The 17,734-nt window shown below is 38.7% G+C and overlaps 1 protein-coding gene across 6 annotated transcripts in view; it reads left to right on the top strand.

The window, feature by feature from the left end:
- LOC128031815 (EH domain-binding protein 1) overlaps positions 1 to 17,734 on the top strand; it is a 118,770-nt gene that overhangs the window by 26,816 nt on the left and 74,220 nt on the right. For 3 of the 6 annotated variants that reach the window (XM_052620270.1, XM_052620269.1, XM_052620273.1), the window contains exons 6-11: positions 5,205 to 5,386; positions 7,045 to 7,184; positions 8,366 to 8,464; positions 9,152 to 9,277; positions 10,227 to 10,503; positions 12,304 to 12,550. In XM_052620270.1, the coding sequence (XP_052476230.1) occupies positions 5,205 to 5,386; positions 7,045 to 7,184; positions 8,366 to 8,464; positions 9,152 to 9,277; positions 10,227 to 10,503; positions 12,304 to 12,550 (1,071 nt within the window). The remainder of the gene's footprint in view (positions 1 to 5,204; positions 5,387 to 7,044; positions 7,185 to 8,365; positions 8,465 to 9,151; positions 9,278 to 10,226; positions 10,504 to 12,303; positions 12,551 to 17,734) is intronic. The other 3 variants (XM_052620275.1, XM_052620274.1, XM_052620271.1) reach the window with 1 other exon arrangement.

The raw sequence follows: 17,734 nt of genomic DNA, 5'->3' as shown, positions 1-17,734 counted from the left end.
TGCAGCACAGCAAAAATAGACTCAGTACGTCAGTTAGCTATATGTTAAGCTATCACATTTAACAGTTAATGCATTTGCAGGTCAAGACAAACATCTGTAATAGGCTGCAAGAAGACAATCTTGCAGCATGCATGTGGATCTCAATAAATGGGCCAGACGTTTCTGACTTTCCATATCAAGAGGCTCTGGAAATGTTCTTCCAGAAGCCCAGAAAGATACACTGCAGTGACAAAAGTGGCACACTTTGTGGATAAATTACATGTTTAGTTCAAATAATTGTTCAGTTAATATATTCAATGCTGCCATTAGAAGAAACAAATGAACACCATGACTCCTTCAAGTGTTTGTGTATGTGTAAATTATTTCCCCAACCAACCAACCTCACCCCCCCATACTACATAAGACAATTTATAACTCACTTTAAGCCACCGTCGAGTGTTTGTATTAACTTCCTATTGCGATCTATTGTGTGTTTTGGCCATAAAATGTTGCTGAAATGTGCTATTTGTAGACTTTTATATCAAGCTTAGGATTTCTCATGTCAACACCCTGTAATCTCATGAAAACCACATACAAATCATATACTGTCATGTTTGTATGTTTATTAGCTCAATGTATCATCCGTAGCAATGTTTTCCTGGGATTCTTCTGTACAGAATAAAACACGAAAGTATAATGGACATTCGTCATTGGAGACAGGGCCCGTTCTGAACACATAATTGACATTAGAAGTGAATGAGTCCGAGTCTGAACAGTGATCGCTGAAGAGAAAACAGGCAATCAATAAAGTGGAAATTGAATAGAAATATTGATTCTGTCTAAGCTTTGCATTTTAAGATGAAAGCACACTCTATGTAGCCTAAAAGATGTGGAAACCGAAAACAATTTGAGTTTGATGAAAACTGTTTGCACTGATTTATTGTGTTTGTTATATTTTGTTCCTTTTTGTTGTGACTCAGGAGATGGGTTTTTGAGTCTGTAAAAACCTCAAGTTTTTTTTAGGTGATGTGAAATGTTATCTTGTTAAAATGTATTTAAAAAAAATTTTATTGAACAAAAGTGTAATTCAGGAACCAGCATCAAAACATTGATTCGGTATTAATGTTGAACATTTTTGAATGATACCCAGCCATAATCATGAGAGAGATAAAGAAATAGGCAGGCAGGTCAAGTCTTTTTTTTTTATATATGAAAACTTCACACAATCTTTTTGAACCTCTTCAGATGAATTTACCGATCTTTCACAGGCCTGATGTCTGTGTGATGTCTGTGTTTAAGAGTCATTTTGGTAGCAGATGCTTGTCCTTCATCGGAGAGCCTGAAAGAGACTGTAGGTCACAGGGTTTGGTGGGTTGAAGAGGGAGATTTATTTTCTGTTGTCTAGTGTTATTGTTTTGTGTGTTCATATCCACCAGGCGGTGTCCCAGTGTGGGTATGCTGCGGAAACAACATCTCCAGTATTTGAGCACAGCTTTTTGTGATTTCTCTCTCTCTCTGTCTCTCTCTGAAGGTATTAAGCTGGCATCTTCTCTTCCTCTCTTTTATAATAGGCTGGTATTGTTTTGGGCTCTTTTATTATTTTGGAGGCTGGTATTATTTTTGATTTCCATAAGTCTTGGTCTGTTGGCTTTGCTCGCCTTTTATGTTCAGCTGGAACAATGGCAATCCCCCAGTCACCGGCCCTACCCTCAATAACAATTCCCACAAATAATGACACTACCCCTAATCTGTGTGTGTGTGAGCGCCACTCAATGACAGTTTGGGGAAATCACATTTGAATCACAACAGATGAGTGATGACAGACAGAAATAGGCCCTGGGTGATGCCAACTGAAAATGTGTCATCCGTCCTCTCCCTGTTTTTCTCTCTTTGTCTCTTCCTTTATATATTTATATTCGGCTCCGCGGTTATGCAGAAACTCGCAACTGGCATTTATTGATGGAAAAGCCTATTGTGGCCCATTTCTTTGACAAACACTACATTTCTGATCCCCTCAGGGATCATCTCGGGCTGGGAACCGAGAACCGGTTTTGTGAGCCAGTATTTAGGGATGAAACAGTCAAAAGTTATAATACAAAAAAAAATGGAGTTGGAATAAGAAGTCGTCCTTTTGTTTTTTTTAACCCTTCATAACTCTTTCTGTTTGTCTTGTTCTTCTGCGCTGTGTGTGTGTGGGTTTGGGAAGGAAGCCCCACAGCCCTGACCTGCACCCCCCATACTGGCACCAGCTGTGGATCAATACTGGGACAGCTGGGGCTGCCACCCGCCTAAACACTACACACATACACACCCTAAAGTGGATGAAGCTCCCGGTCGCACCCCTTTCTTCCTCACGCTTCCTGGAAATGTCAGTCAAAGGAAGTTTGAGGTTCATTTTAGGTGTGAGAGCCTGCAGGGGTTTTGTGGTGTTCTCCTCTATCTGGGACACACAAATACACTACACATACTAATACACGCAGAAGGGAAATATTGAATTGAAAATTGTAGACAACCCAAAATGGCATGACACCATGGATGTCATCCAGAGCAATGTTTCTAATCACTTATTTACTGCAGAATATCTTGTTTTACAGTTAATGGGGTCTCAGAAAATGGCAAAATAATCAACTGGAGTTGGGCAAAAACATTTTCATTGTAAACAGTTGCATTCTATAGCCTTGCCATTTTTAATTTGTATGAATTTATTAATATTTTGAAAATGCTTTTTTATTTTTATTTTAATGTTTCAATTTTAATAATATCATACGATTTGTCAATTTCATTAATTAAAAAAAAAATCTGTTGAACTTTATTTAAAAAAAAGTTTGTTTATTGTAGTACTTTTTAATTTTACTTATTTATTTTAGTTACTGCCAAGACAAATTTCTTTTTTTTTTATTTCTTAAATTTAAATGAGACTGATTTATACTAGTTTAATTTAAGCTTAACAGTAACTAATACAGTGTCTTTTCTTTAACTTAATATAATCGCACAATGCTATTTAATCAGCGAAATGCTTTCTGACACTTTGCTTTGATTGTCTCTGCTTTGGGATTACATTTTGCAGGATATACACAATAGTTTAAAACGTATACAAAGTAAACATCTTCCACAATATGTAGTCAAAATCTGCGTGCTGATATGTAATGGAATATATATTTTATTTTTTGGTAAACGCTACAGTTTGACATTCTTCTCTCAGTAGAAGTGTCTATGGTGGTGTGTGTGTGTGTGTGTGTGTGTGTGTGTGTGTGTGTTTAGGATGATATGCTCAGCAGGGGGCAGCAGTCAGCCACCCTGGCATCTTCATCTCCCCTCTCCGCCAGGTATTTAGCAAATTTGTGGGTACAAAAGCTGCGTATTGATAGTCATATCCCTGTGATAAATTAAAAGTGTCTTATTGTCTCTCTTCATTTTACACATTGTCATAACCCTGGACGGTAATCTGGGTTCTGATTGACACCAGCAGCCAGGGAAAAGAACACCCTCATTGTTTGTGCTCGTCAAATCTGTTAAACCTAATTCTTCCCCGCATATTTGCATATTCTTAAGTATTTTTTGGGGGAGAAGGACTAAATCCGTCTTAAGTGTTTGATGCATTTTGAAATTCATTCATAAAGGACCTACATGCACTATTAGCTCGGTATAATGCCAGTGCATAATCTCAGCGATAAGACACGCTTTGGAGCGCTGGATTCTTCAGGGATGACATGCTGTATTTCCGACTGATTCAACAGGGGCTCAAATGTCAACACAAATGTCAAGTGGCTTCGTCGGCGAGCGGTTTTGAATCTTAGACGCAGGTTTTTTTTCCTCCCTTTTATCGTTTTCATTTACTGAAGGAGTCGCAGAGGACCGTCTCCCGTCCCAGCTGGAGTGGGGGATTGTGGGTAATTTGTCTGGGTTTGAGATTTGCAGGCGGCACTGTTGTTTTGATCGGGTTGGCGCTCCATCGCTTTACGTCTCTGTCTGTGTTTCAGCCGCCGGCAGGTGGTGTGTTCTTGGTTCAGTCAGATTAATCACCTTCAGGAGAAGGAAGAAGGAAGATGGGTTAGTGTGTACTGCCCTTGTGAGTCGGCAGGTTTTTATGTGTGTGTATGGAACTGTATCGAGGCATTTCTGAGATGAAAACAGTCACTCTTCAGCTCTCTGCATCTCAATCTTCCTGAGACTGCTCTGATAAGGGCACGTGTTTACCTGCAGGACCATTGGTACATGCAAACACACACTCATGTGCATGGGAGTGAGATTTCTATCTGGAGATCTATAGGTATTTGCTCCATATATGCATACAGGCAGGTGTATGAATGCAGGCTCTTTGACAGGTTATACACAAGGCCTTTATTTCTCTCTCTTCTCATTTTGTTTTGGATTGCTCTGCACAACATGCCTGATGAGATAAAAGTGACGAGAGCATAAAAGACAGAAAAACAGGCCTGTCTGGCCTATATCTCGCCCAAAGAGAAAACATGAATGGAAGTGTTCGTTGAAAAGGCGGCCAGATATTCTCTGCAGTTTTCTCTTTCTAATTTATGTATGTAATAGATGTTAACTTACAGTAAATGTATTAGTATAAAATTCCATTCCTTTTACCTACAGGGGGCGCCATTGACCATTATGAGCGGGCATGTTTGCTCTGCTGGTGGTAGAGGTGATGAACTAATGCTTAGTTTGGTTATTTAAATTGTTTAGGAAAATGAATACCTTTTAGTTCCAACATGAGCTTTTCTTTGTCTGAAAAGTCGTTTGAAGTTTGATATGATTTATGCCTGTAAATGGCTTCAAAATGAAGCTTCATCTCACCATAGAAAGTTCGGATTCATTTTGTTTGCTAGAATTTTTTACATTCTGTTTTGAGTCCATACTACAAAAAGACGGTCTATGTAAACTTGTATGCACGTGTTCCAGGAGTGCTGGTTTCCCCAGGACTGTGTGTGTGGGCTTTGTACATGTTAAAACAGGTGATGATTTTACCCGTAAGTGTGAGGATTAGCAACTTTCATTCATTCTTTTTTATTCCTTTTTTCTTAGTAAAGCACCACGGGGTTTAGTTTTTGTCATATGTATTGTTTTAGGATATGAAACTTTTAAAAACATATCTAATATGTCAGTTTATTAGATTTTTATTTTTTTGGTTGTGTTGGTAGCAAGTGTAATCAACGAGTTTTTTTCAGCATAAGAAGGGTTTTAACTATCTCTCTTTTTTTGTGTGTGTGTTTTTTTAGGAATCTCCGTCAGGTCGTCGGAAAGCGCTGGCCACCAGCTGCATTAACATGAAGCAGTACGCCAGTGCCATGCCCACACAGACAGACGTCAAGCTCAAGTTCAAGCCGCTGTCCAAGAAAGTTGTTTCCGCAACACTGCAGTTCTCCTTGTCCTGCATCTTTCTTCGAGAGGGCAAAGCCACGTAAGAGCAGCCCACTATACCACACACACCTCCAAAACCAGCTGACTGCACCCACCCGGAAGGAATGCTGCCACTTCAAATTACACTCTTATTCCTTTTCTCTCTGTGCATTTCTTTCTTTTTTTGCCTCAGTGATAGGGAGTGACGATGCCCAACATTCCCAACATTCCTTTCCCTGGATCTCTCCCCTCTCATCCCTCTCTCCAGCCCTTCCTCTTTGAAAGTGACTGTGTGAGCATACATCGCTACACTATTGACAACAGACAGTGGACCTTTTTGACCATGACATTTTGGTGAAATTAGCTAAACTGTACTTTAATTCTTCACACAGTAGTTTTTTTTGATGTGGCCCAAGATATAATATGATTCTGCAATTTAACACAAATGATGCATGATCTTCTATTAGTTTGTCATTAAAATATAGTTAATCGGTCAGAAGTAATTGGGGCAATCAAATTTCTGTTATTATTCATTAATGTTTATTTGTATTATTATAGAAAAATAGAATATATATCAACAGAATTATTTCTATTTGAATGTTATTCTATTATTTTTATGCTACCTGCATGCCAAAATGCAAATTTTGTTCCCTTGTTGCCGTTGTTCAGAAAATATCAGGAAAAACAGATTTAAGACTGTACCTCACGTTCCCCTGGCATGCAATAAAAGAAATCAAATCCCGTTGGAGAACTTCGCCACATACAACTTAAGCTGTTGCTTTTTCACATGCGCGTCACAACAAACAGAAGTCAGATGGAATGTTTCCAGCCACTGGCCTTGAGAGTTGAAATATCTTTTCTTTACTCGTCTCGCAATATCCACGTTTTTCTCTTTTTTCCATTCTGATATCTGCCTTCCTCTAAATAAAGGAAGCAAGAAGTGTGCGTGAGTGTATGTGATTTAACCCTTATGCTATATGAGATACGTGTATGTTTGTGTGGCTTTTGTGGCGTGTGTGTGACAGAGGTTATGTGACGGAAGTGTAACCACTCTTAACCTATGGAAATGATGTCAACAGCACACAAAAATAAACCCTATTACGTAAGTTCAAATAAGCTCCATGCCTGCCAAAGAAAGACTGGACCACATTCAGAAAGAAGTGTGAGATAGACTGAGAGAACATGAAGACAGGGACATTGGGAGGGAGAGAGGGAGTTAATCCTGGAGCGTTATCTTGCCGTGCTTGTGAATGCCCTGGCTGGAATGCATGTCCATGTTGCACTGCCTCTTATGAGCAAGACCATGAAGGGCATTCCGTTTACACATTCATCCTTCGCTCACTCTCTCTGTCAACCTGGCTTTCTTCTCTTCTTCTGTCCATCTCCTTCTTTTTACACAAAAGCACAGTGAATCGAAGGCCGAATTCACTCTTTACCAACAGTTATCAGTGATGTATTCAAGTCCTAGGGAAGGTGTTATAAAAAATAAAAAAAACTTTTATTTCTGTATGCATTTACATCCATTTCAAATCCTGTTCGCTTCAAAATAAGTGCAGAAAAATGTAACAAATAAAACAAATAAATAAATAATAAAATCCTAAAATTCTGTCTGGGACTGCTGAGTACTGTGTATCTCATCTGTGGTAAATTAATCTCATATATGAATTGATTTCATCAGATTTATATTGTGCTTTTGTCTCTGTCACCTTTTGTGTGTAGTGATGAAGATATGCAGAGTCTGGCCAGTCTGATGAGCATGAAGCAGGCTGATATTGGTAATCTGGATGATTTTGAGGAAGAGAATGAGGAAGATGAGGAGAACAGAGTGAACCAAGAGGAAAAGGCTGCCAAGATCACAGGTGAGATCTGCTGAATTTCCTCTGAAGACTCTTTGAAGGTGAATCTGATCATTCTTTCTGTTCAAAGGCAGTGATATTTTGTTTCTCGATCTGTTTTTATTTTATTTTATTATTCTATTCTATTCTTTTCTTTTGTATGCAGTATTCTATTTCTTGATTGGTTCATTATTCATTTGTTTCATTATTTTTAGTAATGTTTCTTATTTTTCAATTGTATTCATTACTTATATTTGTTTTGTTTCTTATTTTATTGTTTTTGTACTGTTTCATAATCTATTCTTTTTTTGTTTCTTTCATTTCTATTTTCTTCAGTTTTTTTATTATTCTGTTCTTTTTGTAGTTTTTTTTTACAGTTCTGGTCTATTTTATTCTTTTTTTCTAGAATTTACTTTCTGATGACTGAATGGTGCATTTGTATGTGGTGTATAAGCTAAATATTTTTGTCTAGATTTGTTGTAAAAGAATAATAATAAATATGTGCAGATTTTTGGTCCCTTACAAATTTCAGCATGTCATTGTTTGGTGTTCTCTTCAGGATTTCTGTCCAGTCTCACTTCAGTTTCATTTAAGTGACACTTATTTTTTATTTTTTTTCTAGTAGTTTAATTTCTGTGTTTTTGTGCACATGTGTGCCTATTGAGGCTCATGGCTGTGCTTGTTTATGTTTGTTATGTTTTTGGTCATAGTTTATTAGCTGCTTTTTTAGGCTTTCTCCATCTCCCAATGGACGGTCCACCAAATACATGTCCTGTGAATGTATGCTCATGTTTGCATATGCATATGTCTATGTATGCGTGATTGTGTGAGTGCGTGTGTGTGGGACTCCGTGATATAATCCAGCCTCCCTTCACTCCCCAGAAGCTGGAGTCTTAACATTAAGCCCATGTGCTTTTATCCCTTTATACGTGTATGTATGGAGCTCCTATGGAAATGCTTGAGTTGTTTATTCATCGTATGGATTAGGAATCTCTTTGTTACCATAGAGATGACGTCCGATATATTTTTCACAGTTTGTTAGAGCTAAGACGCAGTTCAGTCTCTTTTCATACATACCTCAACACACACACACACACACAGATATTTTATGAATGTATTACATGCCTCTCTTTGCATCATACAGGTTAGTGTGTGTGAGTGTGTGTGTGTGTGTGTGTATTGATTGTATGTTGCGCTGTTTGCAGAGATTGTGAGGCAGCTGAAAGCTCTCAGCTCCATAGATGGAGATCCAGATGACTGCCTAAAGCAACCAAATAAACCTCCTCCTGCCTCCTCTTCTGAAGGTCTTTCCACTTTCACCTTCTTTCATTCTTTTATTCACACTCTCTCACTGTTCTCACTCTCACTTTTATTCACTATCTCTGTCTTTTTCCTTCTCTCCTCTTTTTTTCCCATCCCTGTGGTTGTGCGTTGTTATAAAGCATCCATTTATCAAAAAAATTTATTTTCACATGTTATATTTTTTTTTATTAAGCATTCTTCATTTGTGATCTTGTACCCTCGTTCCACCTTCTGCAGTTTGTAGTGAACCCAACTCCCCTCTGAAAAGATTTGTTTCCATATCCATGGAGTTGATGATCCTGAAACGCATGTCCTTAAAAACACAGCTGGTCATGTGATAGAGTGCTCTGATGGCCTAATATGGGTGGAGTGAACAGAGACGACACATCTTTATCACCTCAGAGAGCACTTCACTCTGTCACCCTACACACACACTTTTATTTTTTTCTGCCCACTGGCTCATGGTGTGAGTAAAAGTTCAGAATGAAACCCTGCATCAGCTCTTCTGGAACATGCGCCTCTTTGGACCTGAAGGATCTTGGTGTGGTTCACTTCAAAATGCAGATGTCAACAATTTATTTATTTTCACCTGATAATTCATCAGTTGTCCTCGCAGATTGATTTGGACTAATGAGTGATTTTCTTCCTCCCTCTTCTGTCATCATATTGGATGGATGTTGGTGGTTTAGAGCTGATCAGTAAGTTGAACTTCCTGGATCAGGAGGACCAGGAGCAGAGCAACATGAGCTCTAACCCCTTCGAAGAACCTAATGACCCGATTGACCTTAACCCCTTCGGTGACCCGGATGAAGATGGTAAGAAGTGACTCTTTGTATGACCCCTTTGGCCATTTATCAACAGGGCAGGTTGTACTCATTAACAATCTGAGACATGTGATGATGAATTAAAGGCACAATATGTATGATTTTCAAAATAAAATATCCAAAAAACACTTGCAGCTGTGCACTTATGCCAAAAATTCCCAAGGATTTGTTATTCCAGAGAAATTCCAATAAAAAAAAAAATTCCTGCTCGTCCTGGATCATTGTCTCCTATCAATTACATAATATCCATGCTATTGGTTTCTGCTTGTAGAAACTATGGCAACACATGGACAAAAATGCAGTTGCAGTTCAGCTAAATCCATTACGGCAGTCGCAAATCAAATGAAAATGAAATAAAGTGTTGACTGCAGCAGTAAAATTAGATCTGCTCAATGTTGTACCATGAATTCTTTTTCCGGCGTTTTTACAGTGTTTCGTGTTATAACCAATCACAAACGAGTTTATGAATGCAGCGGCCAATCAGATGCGCTTAGATGAGTCATTGCTGAAACACCAGAGTTTTGTTCAGTGCGTGTGCTCGCTGAGTGTATTTTCCCATCATAAACCACAAAGTGCATATGTACGCATGATAGTAGGAGATTCATTCATCAAACAGTGCATAGACAGCTTTACTGATTGTAAAGGGAGTTTTTTGAGAATACTTAAACTCACACTAGACTGAAGTCAGGCATACTGTTCTTTGACAAATTTAAAGTTAAAAGTTCTTTGCTCACTTTCTCTATATAATTTATTCGCTGTTTGAATAGACATCTCCCATCATTCGACTCTCCTTCATAGCATCATCAAGCTTCGCCTCTGTTATTGTTGTTATTATTGTATTGTGGATTATTTTCATGATTCTAAATTTAATAATACTTTTACGGTGGGCATAATTTATATAATGCATGTTGGCATGTTGTGCATTTTTGTGTATTTCTAGAACCTCCCCCCAAGCCACATGTGCTGTGTACTATCAGAGATCAAGAGCCTGTATTTGATCAGAACACCTCTTATCCCTCAAACCCCTTTGATGAGGTTGACACAGATGTGGATTCTTCTCAACACGGCAACCCGTTTGACGAACCTGAACCCGAACCCCAACCCCAGCCTGAAGTATCTCCACCCAGAAGCAGCAAGAGAAAGAACATCCGTCCGGTGGACATGAGCAAATACCTGTACGCCAACACAACCAGGACAGAGGAGGAGGAGCTAGATGCGTAAGTCAAGGAATTCTGGGATATTCCGTGGGAGGGGCTGTGGGTTACAGCAGAACAATTCAAGTGATTATTTTTGAGTTGTCAACACAGTTCTGTTTGTTCTACTACTGTTCATTAGTAGTGAGTGAGTGTGTGTGTTCACTAGTTTGAGTGAAGGAGAAAAGCACTTGTCGGAGGAGAAGGAAGTGGTGAGCAAGTTCTTTCAGCAGGAACAAGGCTTCTGTTGTCCCCGCATTCTTTGGCCTTGTCTGTTCATCTCTGCATTTCTCTCGTCCCTCACTCACTCTCAGTGCTCCAGCAGGGACACACATTTCCAAACCTTGTCATTATATAAAGAACATGAGAGCAGAGGAGGATACATTTTTAAAGATGAAGTGTTTCTGAAGGGTTTCGTTTTTCCAATGTTAAAGTGCTGTCACTTTCTACTGCAGTCCAGTAATGACAAATTTTCACTGGCGCCACCACAAAATAACTATTTATTTTAATTTTTAGCAGTGCATAAAGAAAAAAAACTAATATATATATACACAAACACATGCACACTATGTTAAAAAGTTTGGTGTCTGTAATATTTTTTTAAAGTTATTCATAGTTTCTTATGCTCACACAGGCTGCTTTTTTTTATCAGAATGAAAAACCGTAATATTGTGAAATAATACAATTTGAAATAATTTTTCTATTTTAACATTTAAAAAAAAAAATATGATTTGTGATTCGAAAACTGAATGTTAAGTGTCACATGATCCTTCAGAAAATACTGCTCAAGAAATATTTCTTATTATTATTGATGTTAAAAACTGTTGTGTTGTGACTTAATATTTTTGTGGAAACTTTAAAAAGTATGTTTCTTTAAAAACTAAGGTTAGCTTACTGCTCTTAAACTTTTGAATTATTTACTGTATATTAAATAATTTAAACCGTATATTTATATTTAACAAAAGTTATTGATCTTTAAAACAATTTTAAGGATCAATATTTTTAATGTATCAGTTTATCTTCACAAAAATAATCTAGAAATTAGCCTTTGGAAATGATCGTTATTTTATTGGATGTTTTACAGGAGACATACCTGTATATAAAAAAAATTGCCTACTGTTCTCATATCGCTCTAAAGAAAATGTCCTGCTTTCTTTTCACTCTCCTTCTCTCTGTCTCTTGTCCTCTCTTTTACCTCTATTAGTTTTGGCTGCACTTTCCACTTCTTTCTTTTCTTTACTTGTTTGCATTGGCATCAGCTCTTTCCTACCTCTTTTCTCACTCTCTCTCCCTCTCTGTCTTTGTCTATAAGCTTTGGATACTGTCTCTTTAACCTTGTCTTTCGGGTGAATACCTGCTTAGACTTTTCTCAACTCTGTCTTCTCATTATGCGTGTGTATTCATGTACATGTGTGTGTGTGTGCCTGTGATGAGTGATGAGCCTTTACACAGAAGTGTATTGATGTGAGCAGACGTCTGTGTCCGGTTGTCAGTGAGCTCTCAGACGAGGCCACAGGTTAAAGTTCATGAGGTGTGACCTCTGGAGCACCTGGTCCTTCTCGAAGTCAGCAGAGCGTTTTATTGGCTAATAATGTTCGTTAATGCCTCCTCTACCTGAAGACAACAACACACTCACTCACACTGTGAGTCAGCCTAAAATTACAGAAAGGGAAAGGGGTAGAAAATCTACATGTGATAAACTAGCTAAATATGCTAAACTGACAATTACCTGTAGAGTGAACGAAAACACAGATGTCCCATTTCTACATTTGTGATTCACCAGTTTTCCATTTTTTATATGGCAGTTTGTTGTTCTACTCTCAGATCAAACCCGTTCTATGAGCCCAGATCCTCCAGTGCAGCCTCATCTACCGCAGACAGTGGAATCTCAGAGAAGAGCACCAAACGCCGGGCCCCTCCGCCTCCCAGTGCTGGACCCAACCCTGCTGTGGCCCCTGGAGACCCTGCATCAAAGACTACAGCTCCTGGAGGGACATCTACTCCGCCTTCTCTGGCACCCTCAGCTGTCACAGCTGTGATAGGAAGAGAGTTAGCCTCGTCCTCACCTAAGGTAAATCTCCCTCACCACATCATGACTCTTTCAGTTACAATAGAGTTGTACTGTTGTGCTAAAAACATGCTCTAGTAAGCATGAAAACAGATTGGGGTGAAATCAGTTTTTACATCTGGTATTGGTATTAAATAAAATATAATTATCTTTTTCACCTTATCAGCCATCTGTGTTGAGTTTAACTGTGCTTATCCTAATACATTTTGGGATTGTGATGCAAATCAGCCTTCGATTGTTGTCAAAAGATGGAAGAAAATCTCTCCCAAACGGTGCCGTCCCAAACCTTCTCATGTGGTGCATTACTATAATATTAGAGGCTATAATTAGACCCTAAACTACTGTAATAATCACATTCAAAACTTAAATGTTTGTATACAACTGAATTATACACAAAGTAGTAAAAAAAAACACAAAGTAGTTTATTAATAAGAGATTTTTTATTATTGTTGATGTGAAAACACTTGTGCTGTTTAATATTTTTATGGAAACCATGACATTTTTTAAAATCTTTTGATGAATAGAAAGTTCAAAAGAACATGATTTTGACAGAAACCTTTTATAACATTATAGTCTTTACTGTCTCTTTTGATCAATTTAATGTAATTGTAATTAATAGAATTATCAATAATGGGTATTTCCCGTTGTAGGATCTTTATTTTGGCTCTCGTTTTTCCAACAGTGCCACATTTCTTGGTTTCTCCTTTCACTTCTCTTTTTGACATCCAGGACCTCTCACTCCATCCCTCTCATCTTCTTTCTGTCCTCTTCCTGCACGCTTCACTCCGAGCATTTGAATACAGGAATGTATTAGCTGCTCTGTAGGATCGTTATATATGCATTATGATTCTCTTCACTCAATGCTTTACTGAGTCTAATTAACTAGCTCTGCGGTCCCTCACTGGCTGAGGGTGTGGGGAATAGGGTGCAGGGGGCGAAGGGAAGCCCACCAAGTGTGAATGAGAGTGAGGTGTCAGCCTGCTGCAGAGGGGCTTATACATGGCCAGAATAAATCCCAGCAGGCCGAGTGTTTTTATTTACGGCTGTGAGTGTGTGCGTTATAATGTAGTCCATATTTAATTAAAGCAAGGGTTTTATCACAGTGCAGCACTTGTGTGTGTGTCCATGCCTGAGAAGTCCTGCCCAACTTAAACATTTAATTACTCAAATTCAGTGGCCTGTGAGGACACACACACACACACACACACACAGAGACATCAGGAAAATAAGCAAATTTCCTGAGAAACAGAAAGTGAGTGGTATCCAAGCTTCAGCTCAGAATTGCCCAGTGAGTATGCTGTTGGACTCACACCAGATCAGTCTAATTAAACACAGAGTGATTGGTCCATCAGAAATATTTCAGTTTTCGGTATTTGATCTGAGATGTCATGTTTCTAGCAGAACCCTATTTATTCTGATCATGTGCTCCCTCAATCTCTATCCCTTACGTACCCGGTAGGGATTATGTTTCCATTCTTTTGCTGTATGCGGAGGCTTTTTCGTCTGAGTCTGGTGTATAAGATGACCTTAGCATGAATAAAGTCAAATGGGATTAGCTGAAGACACACATGCACTATGGCTTCACATTCAGAGTAAAGATATGGGGAGGCCCAAAGGCCTTGTTTATGACTTTTCTATGTGTGTTTATGTTGTTGCTAGAGGAACTCCCTCACATGCTCGCAGACCTGAGGTGAGGCAGAAGGTGCTGGTTGAAAAACAAATGAATAGGACACTGCGATAATCCCCGAACACATAAAAGAAATGGAAAAATGTTGAAATTGCTGTAGTTCATGGATTATAGGAGCCCTGAAGACACACACATTCACAGAGTCAATCTGGGGGGCGAAGGGTAATGTCATCATCATGGTCTTGTAAACACAATCTGGAATAGTTTTGTCTAAAGGGCACTCTCTTTAATTTATCATCATTCTGCTAACACAGCCTGATCTTTGAGTAGGTCACTATGATTTCCGCAATGTGAAAAAAGCAGACGGAATCACAGAATCTAGTCTTAAAAACGGAAGTTAATGTATAACACATAACGGAATGACAAATTTTTAATGAATAAATCAAAAGGGGATCAGTAAACATAAATCGCAACGTGATATAGACTAGTGTCTGTGAGTATTAAGCTATTTAAATATGAATCCTACATGTTGTGTTTCAATAGCTAATGGCATTCAAGCTCAATAATGGAGCTGCAACGCCCCCTATAAAATGTGTCTCTTTGTGCCAGTTCCTCAGAATCTTTTGAATGAATATCGTGATGTTGCGTTCCCCCATTTCAGGCAACAGAGGTAACATCAGTAACCAGATATGCTCCCCGTCAATATTGGTCTATCGATGTTGCGTCAGATGCATTGGTGAATGTATCAAATCACGCCCGTGTTACTGCAAAGGTTGCTCAGCATAAGGGAAGCAGATAGCCCTAATGTGCATGCACATTACCATATCATATGTCAGATCCATGGTGGTAAGTTGCATAAGCATATATTTGATGCAATGTGTTAAAACCCATCGGATTTTGCGCTGGGATGTTTTCAGGAAATTCAAAAAATCGTTGTATGTAAATTGTTTGTCAAAATTAGGGTTTCATTCAATTATTATTCTATAACATCTTATCTGTCATCCCTGAAAATATCTTGGCAAAATTCACTTGTTTAGTACAGAAAAATAGCGATTTATTGCAGCAAGCAGAAAAGGCTTTCTCTCATGTTAAGAGCGCTGTGGAGGTGCTTTCTCTTAGCACCACAAAAATAGTTAACCTGTCGAAATAAATCTAATTTTTTTATAATGGACTACTTCACATCCAGAGATGAAGGATAAGTCCGATGTCAGTCTGTTACATGCACAGGTGCAATGCGTACGCTTTTCTAACTACAAGGTACACTATTTGTGCTATCCAAACAAATATACAAGGGGCGATCAAAAGTTCAGAGACTATGCCCATCATGATAAACAACGGAAAACTGTCGTCTTCAGGGTAATGATAGTCTGTTTGTGTAATTATACAGTGTAGCGCTCCTGACAGACAGCGATCGTTAAGTAGAAGTGAAAGCTGTCTCTCTTTAAACCCGTTTTTCTCAGAATTCCATTCCAGGAAATCATAGCAGTCAGCCAACTTTAAATAGCCATAACTTTTGTTATGTTCAAGCTATGGGTTGAAGAGTTTTGGAAAATCAGCTTTCATATGGTATCAAAATTAAAATTTCACCATGTGTTGGGTTTTCCTTGATCGCATCACATATAAGTAATTATCTGGCAGTAGGCACACATAGGCATATGATACCGGACCTAGTTGAGCCCCATTATCTCAAAGGTTCAGCATATGAATTGGTTAGGTGGCGGCGACAATGCCAACTCATAATTAATTATTTTATGCTATCGGGCCTATTTGAATTGTAGCTTGTTCATTGAGCAGTACAAGGGAAAAGAAGCGACGAGCCTGGTGCATGTAAATGTTGAATCCATAAGTTGCTGATGAAAGGGGCCGTTGGCCAATTAGTGAGTGATAAAAACGGTGACGATCATGGCAATCATATGTAGTGTACACAGCTGTAAAACAAGTGGCTAACCCCGGTTCATAAATAGGGTGCGGAAATATAATTTAAGTGGACTGACCTGCCTTAACGGTGATTGCAAAAATGAAGCGGCTAGTTCTGGTTCATTAATACAACATTAGGGATGATAAGCTATACTTGAAGCACTGGGATGGCTCAACATAATACTTTCAATCCACTGCAACAGGATGGGTTGGACGGTTTTAGGGGCTGGATCTACTAGCCACTTCCGCCATGAATTATAAGTGAAGCAGCATAAAGTTTGGTTTGTATAGCAATGCCAATGCCTATGATGAAGCGATTCCCCTTGTAGAGTGGGCCCAGAGACCTATAGGACACTCCACATTCTGTGAACTGTTAGCCAGAGCTATTGTGTCCACAATCCAATGAGAGCCTCTGCTTTGAGACAGGCAGCCCTTTTTTCCAGCCAACAAAACAGTTGAATAGCTGCTCAGAAAGTGTTAGCTGTCTAGTGCGTTCAATATAAAATACGGGACAGAATGGTTATGGAGAATGGTTACGCAAGATTACTCGAGGCGAACGGTGACAGAGAATAGCCTGGGCTCTGAAAGATGTTAAGAGCACTTTAGGGACATAACCCTCCCTAGGTTTGAGAACAACCTTGCCATCACTGGGGCCAAAGTCCATGCAGGAGTTGACTGAAAGCATATATGTCACCGATGCGCTTCACAGTGAATGATAGCAAAAGTGGCGTTTTAAAAGAGCATTTTTAACGAAATCAACTGCTCAAACGGTGGATACAACAATGCTTTTATTACCAAAGTTAGATCCTAAGTGGGGATAGTGGGTGGGTGAGAAGGGTTCATCTGCCTCTCTCCCCATAGAGATCAGACAGCCAACTGACCGACTGTCAATCTCCTTTGGAATGCTGATATAGCTGCGACATATACCTTGAGAGTGGAAGGTGTGTGGCCACTGTCTAAGCACTCTTGGAAAAAGGATAGAATAACTGCAACTGCAACTGAATGCCATTTGACTATTGCAGTGCAAAAACATTATTCAATCAGGCTTTAGCATTTGTAGGAGAAGGGTGTCTCCCCAATGCGTCACCATCCTACACGACATCAAGAGACCAATATTGACAGGGAACTATCTTAAAGGTCTTCATAACAACCCGTCAAAATAAAAGTCAAACTGTTAAACTTAAAAACATTGTGACAGAGGAATATTGTTAAAGCAATATTTGCCAGTAAAAATAATTTATTAGAATTTATTTAGCAGGAAAACATAAATTCTGTTAAATTGCTGTTAAATATTGTACTCTAAAATCAAGCCACATTCTTTTTTTCTTGTTCAGTATTTTATTTTACTCTAAATACATCACAATAATGAAGTACACTCGGTCGCACCTTCTGCTTCACACAAACTTCAAGTAACTATATATCATCATAGTTCAGCGTGATTGTCTTATTTTTATGTAAATTACCCTTATATTGGTGAGTTTTAGAGTGCGGACTACACAATAATTCATTGCCTTACCTTTTCAACAAATAAGAAGCAAATTGGGCATTGCTACTTCATCTTATTTTCTCTGTCGTCACCAGATTCATGTAGCTGACCACCAGGTTTCTTTTATGTACTGTAGCGGCCTGTTTACATGTAAGAG

The sequence above is a fragment of the Carassius gibelio genome, chromosome A17, assembly GCF_023724105.1.
Source record: "Carassius gibelio isolate Cgi1373 ecotype wild population from Czech Republic chromosome A17, carGib1.2-hapl.c, whole genome shotgun sequence".
NCBI classification, from domain to species: domain Eukaryota; kingdom Metazoa; phylum Chordata; class Actinopteri; order Cypriniformes; family Cyprinidae; genus Carassius; species Carassius gibelio.
Note: the sequence above shows the minus strand (reverse complement) of the source record. Positions and strands in the feature narration are given on the sequence as shown.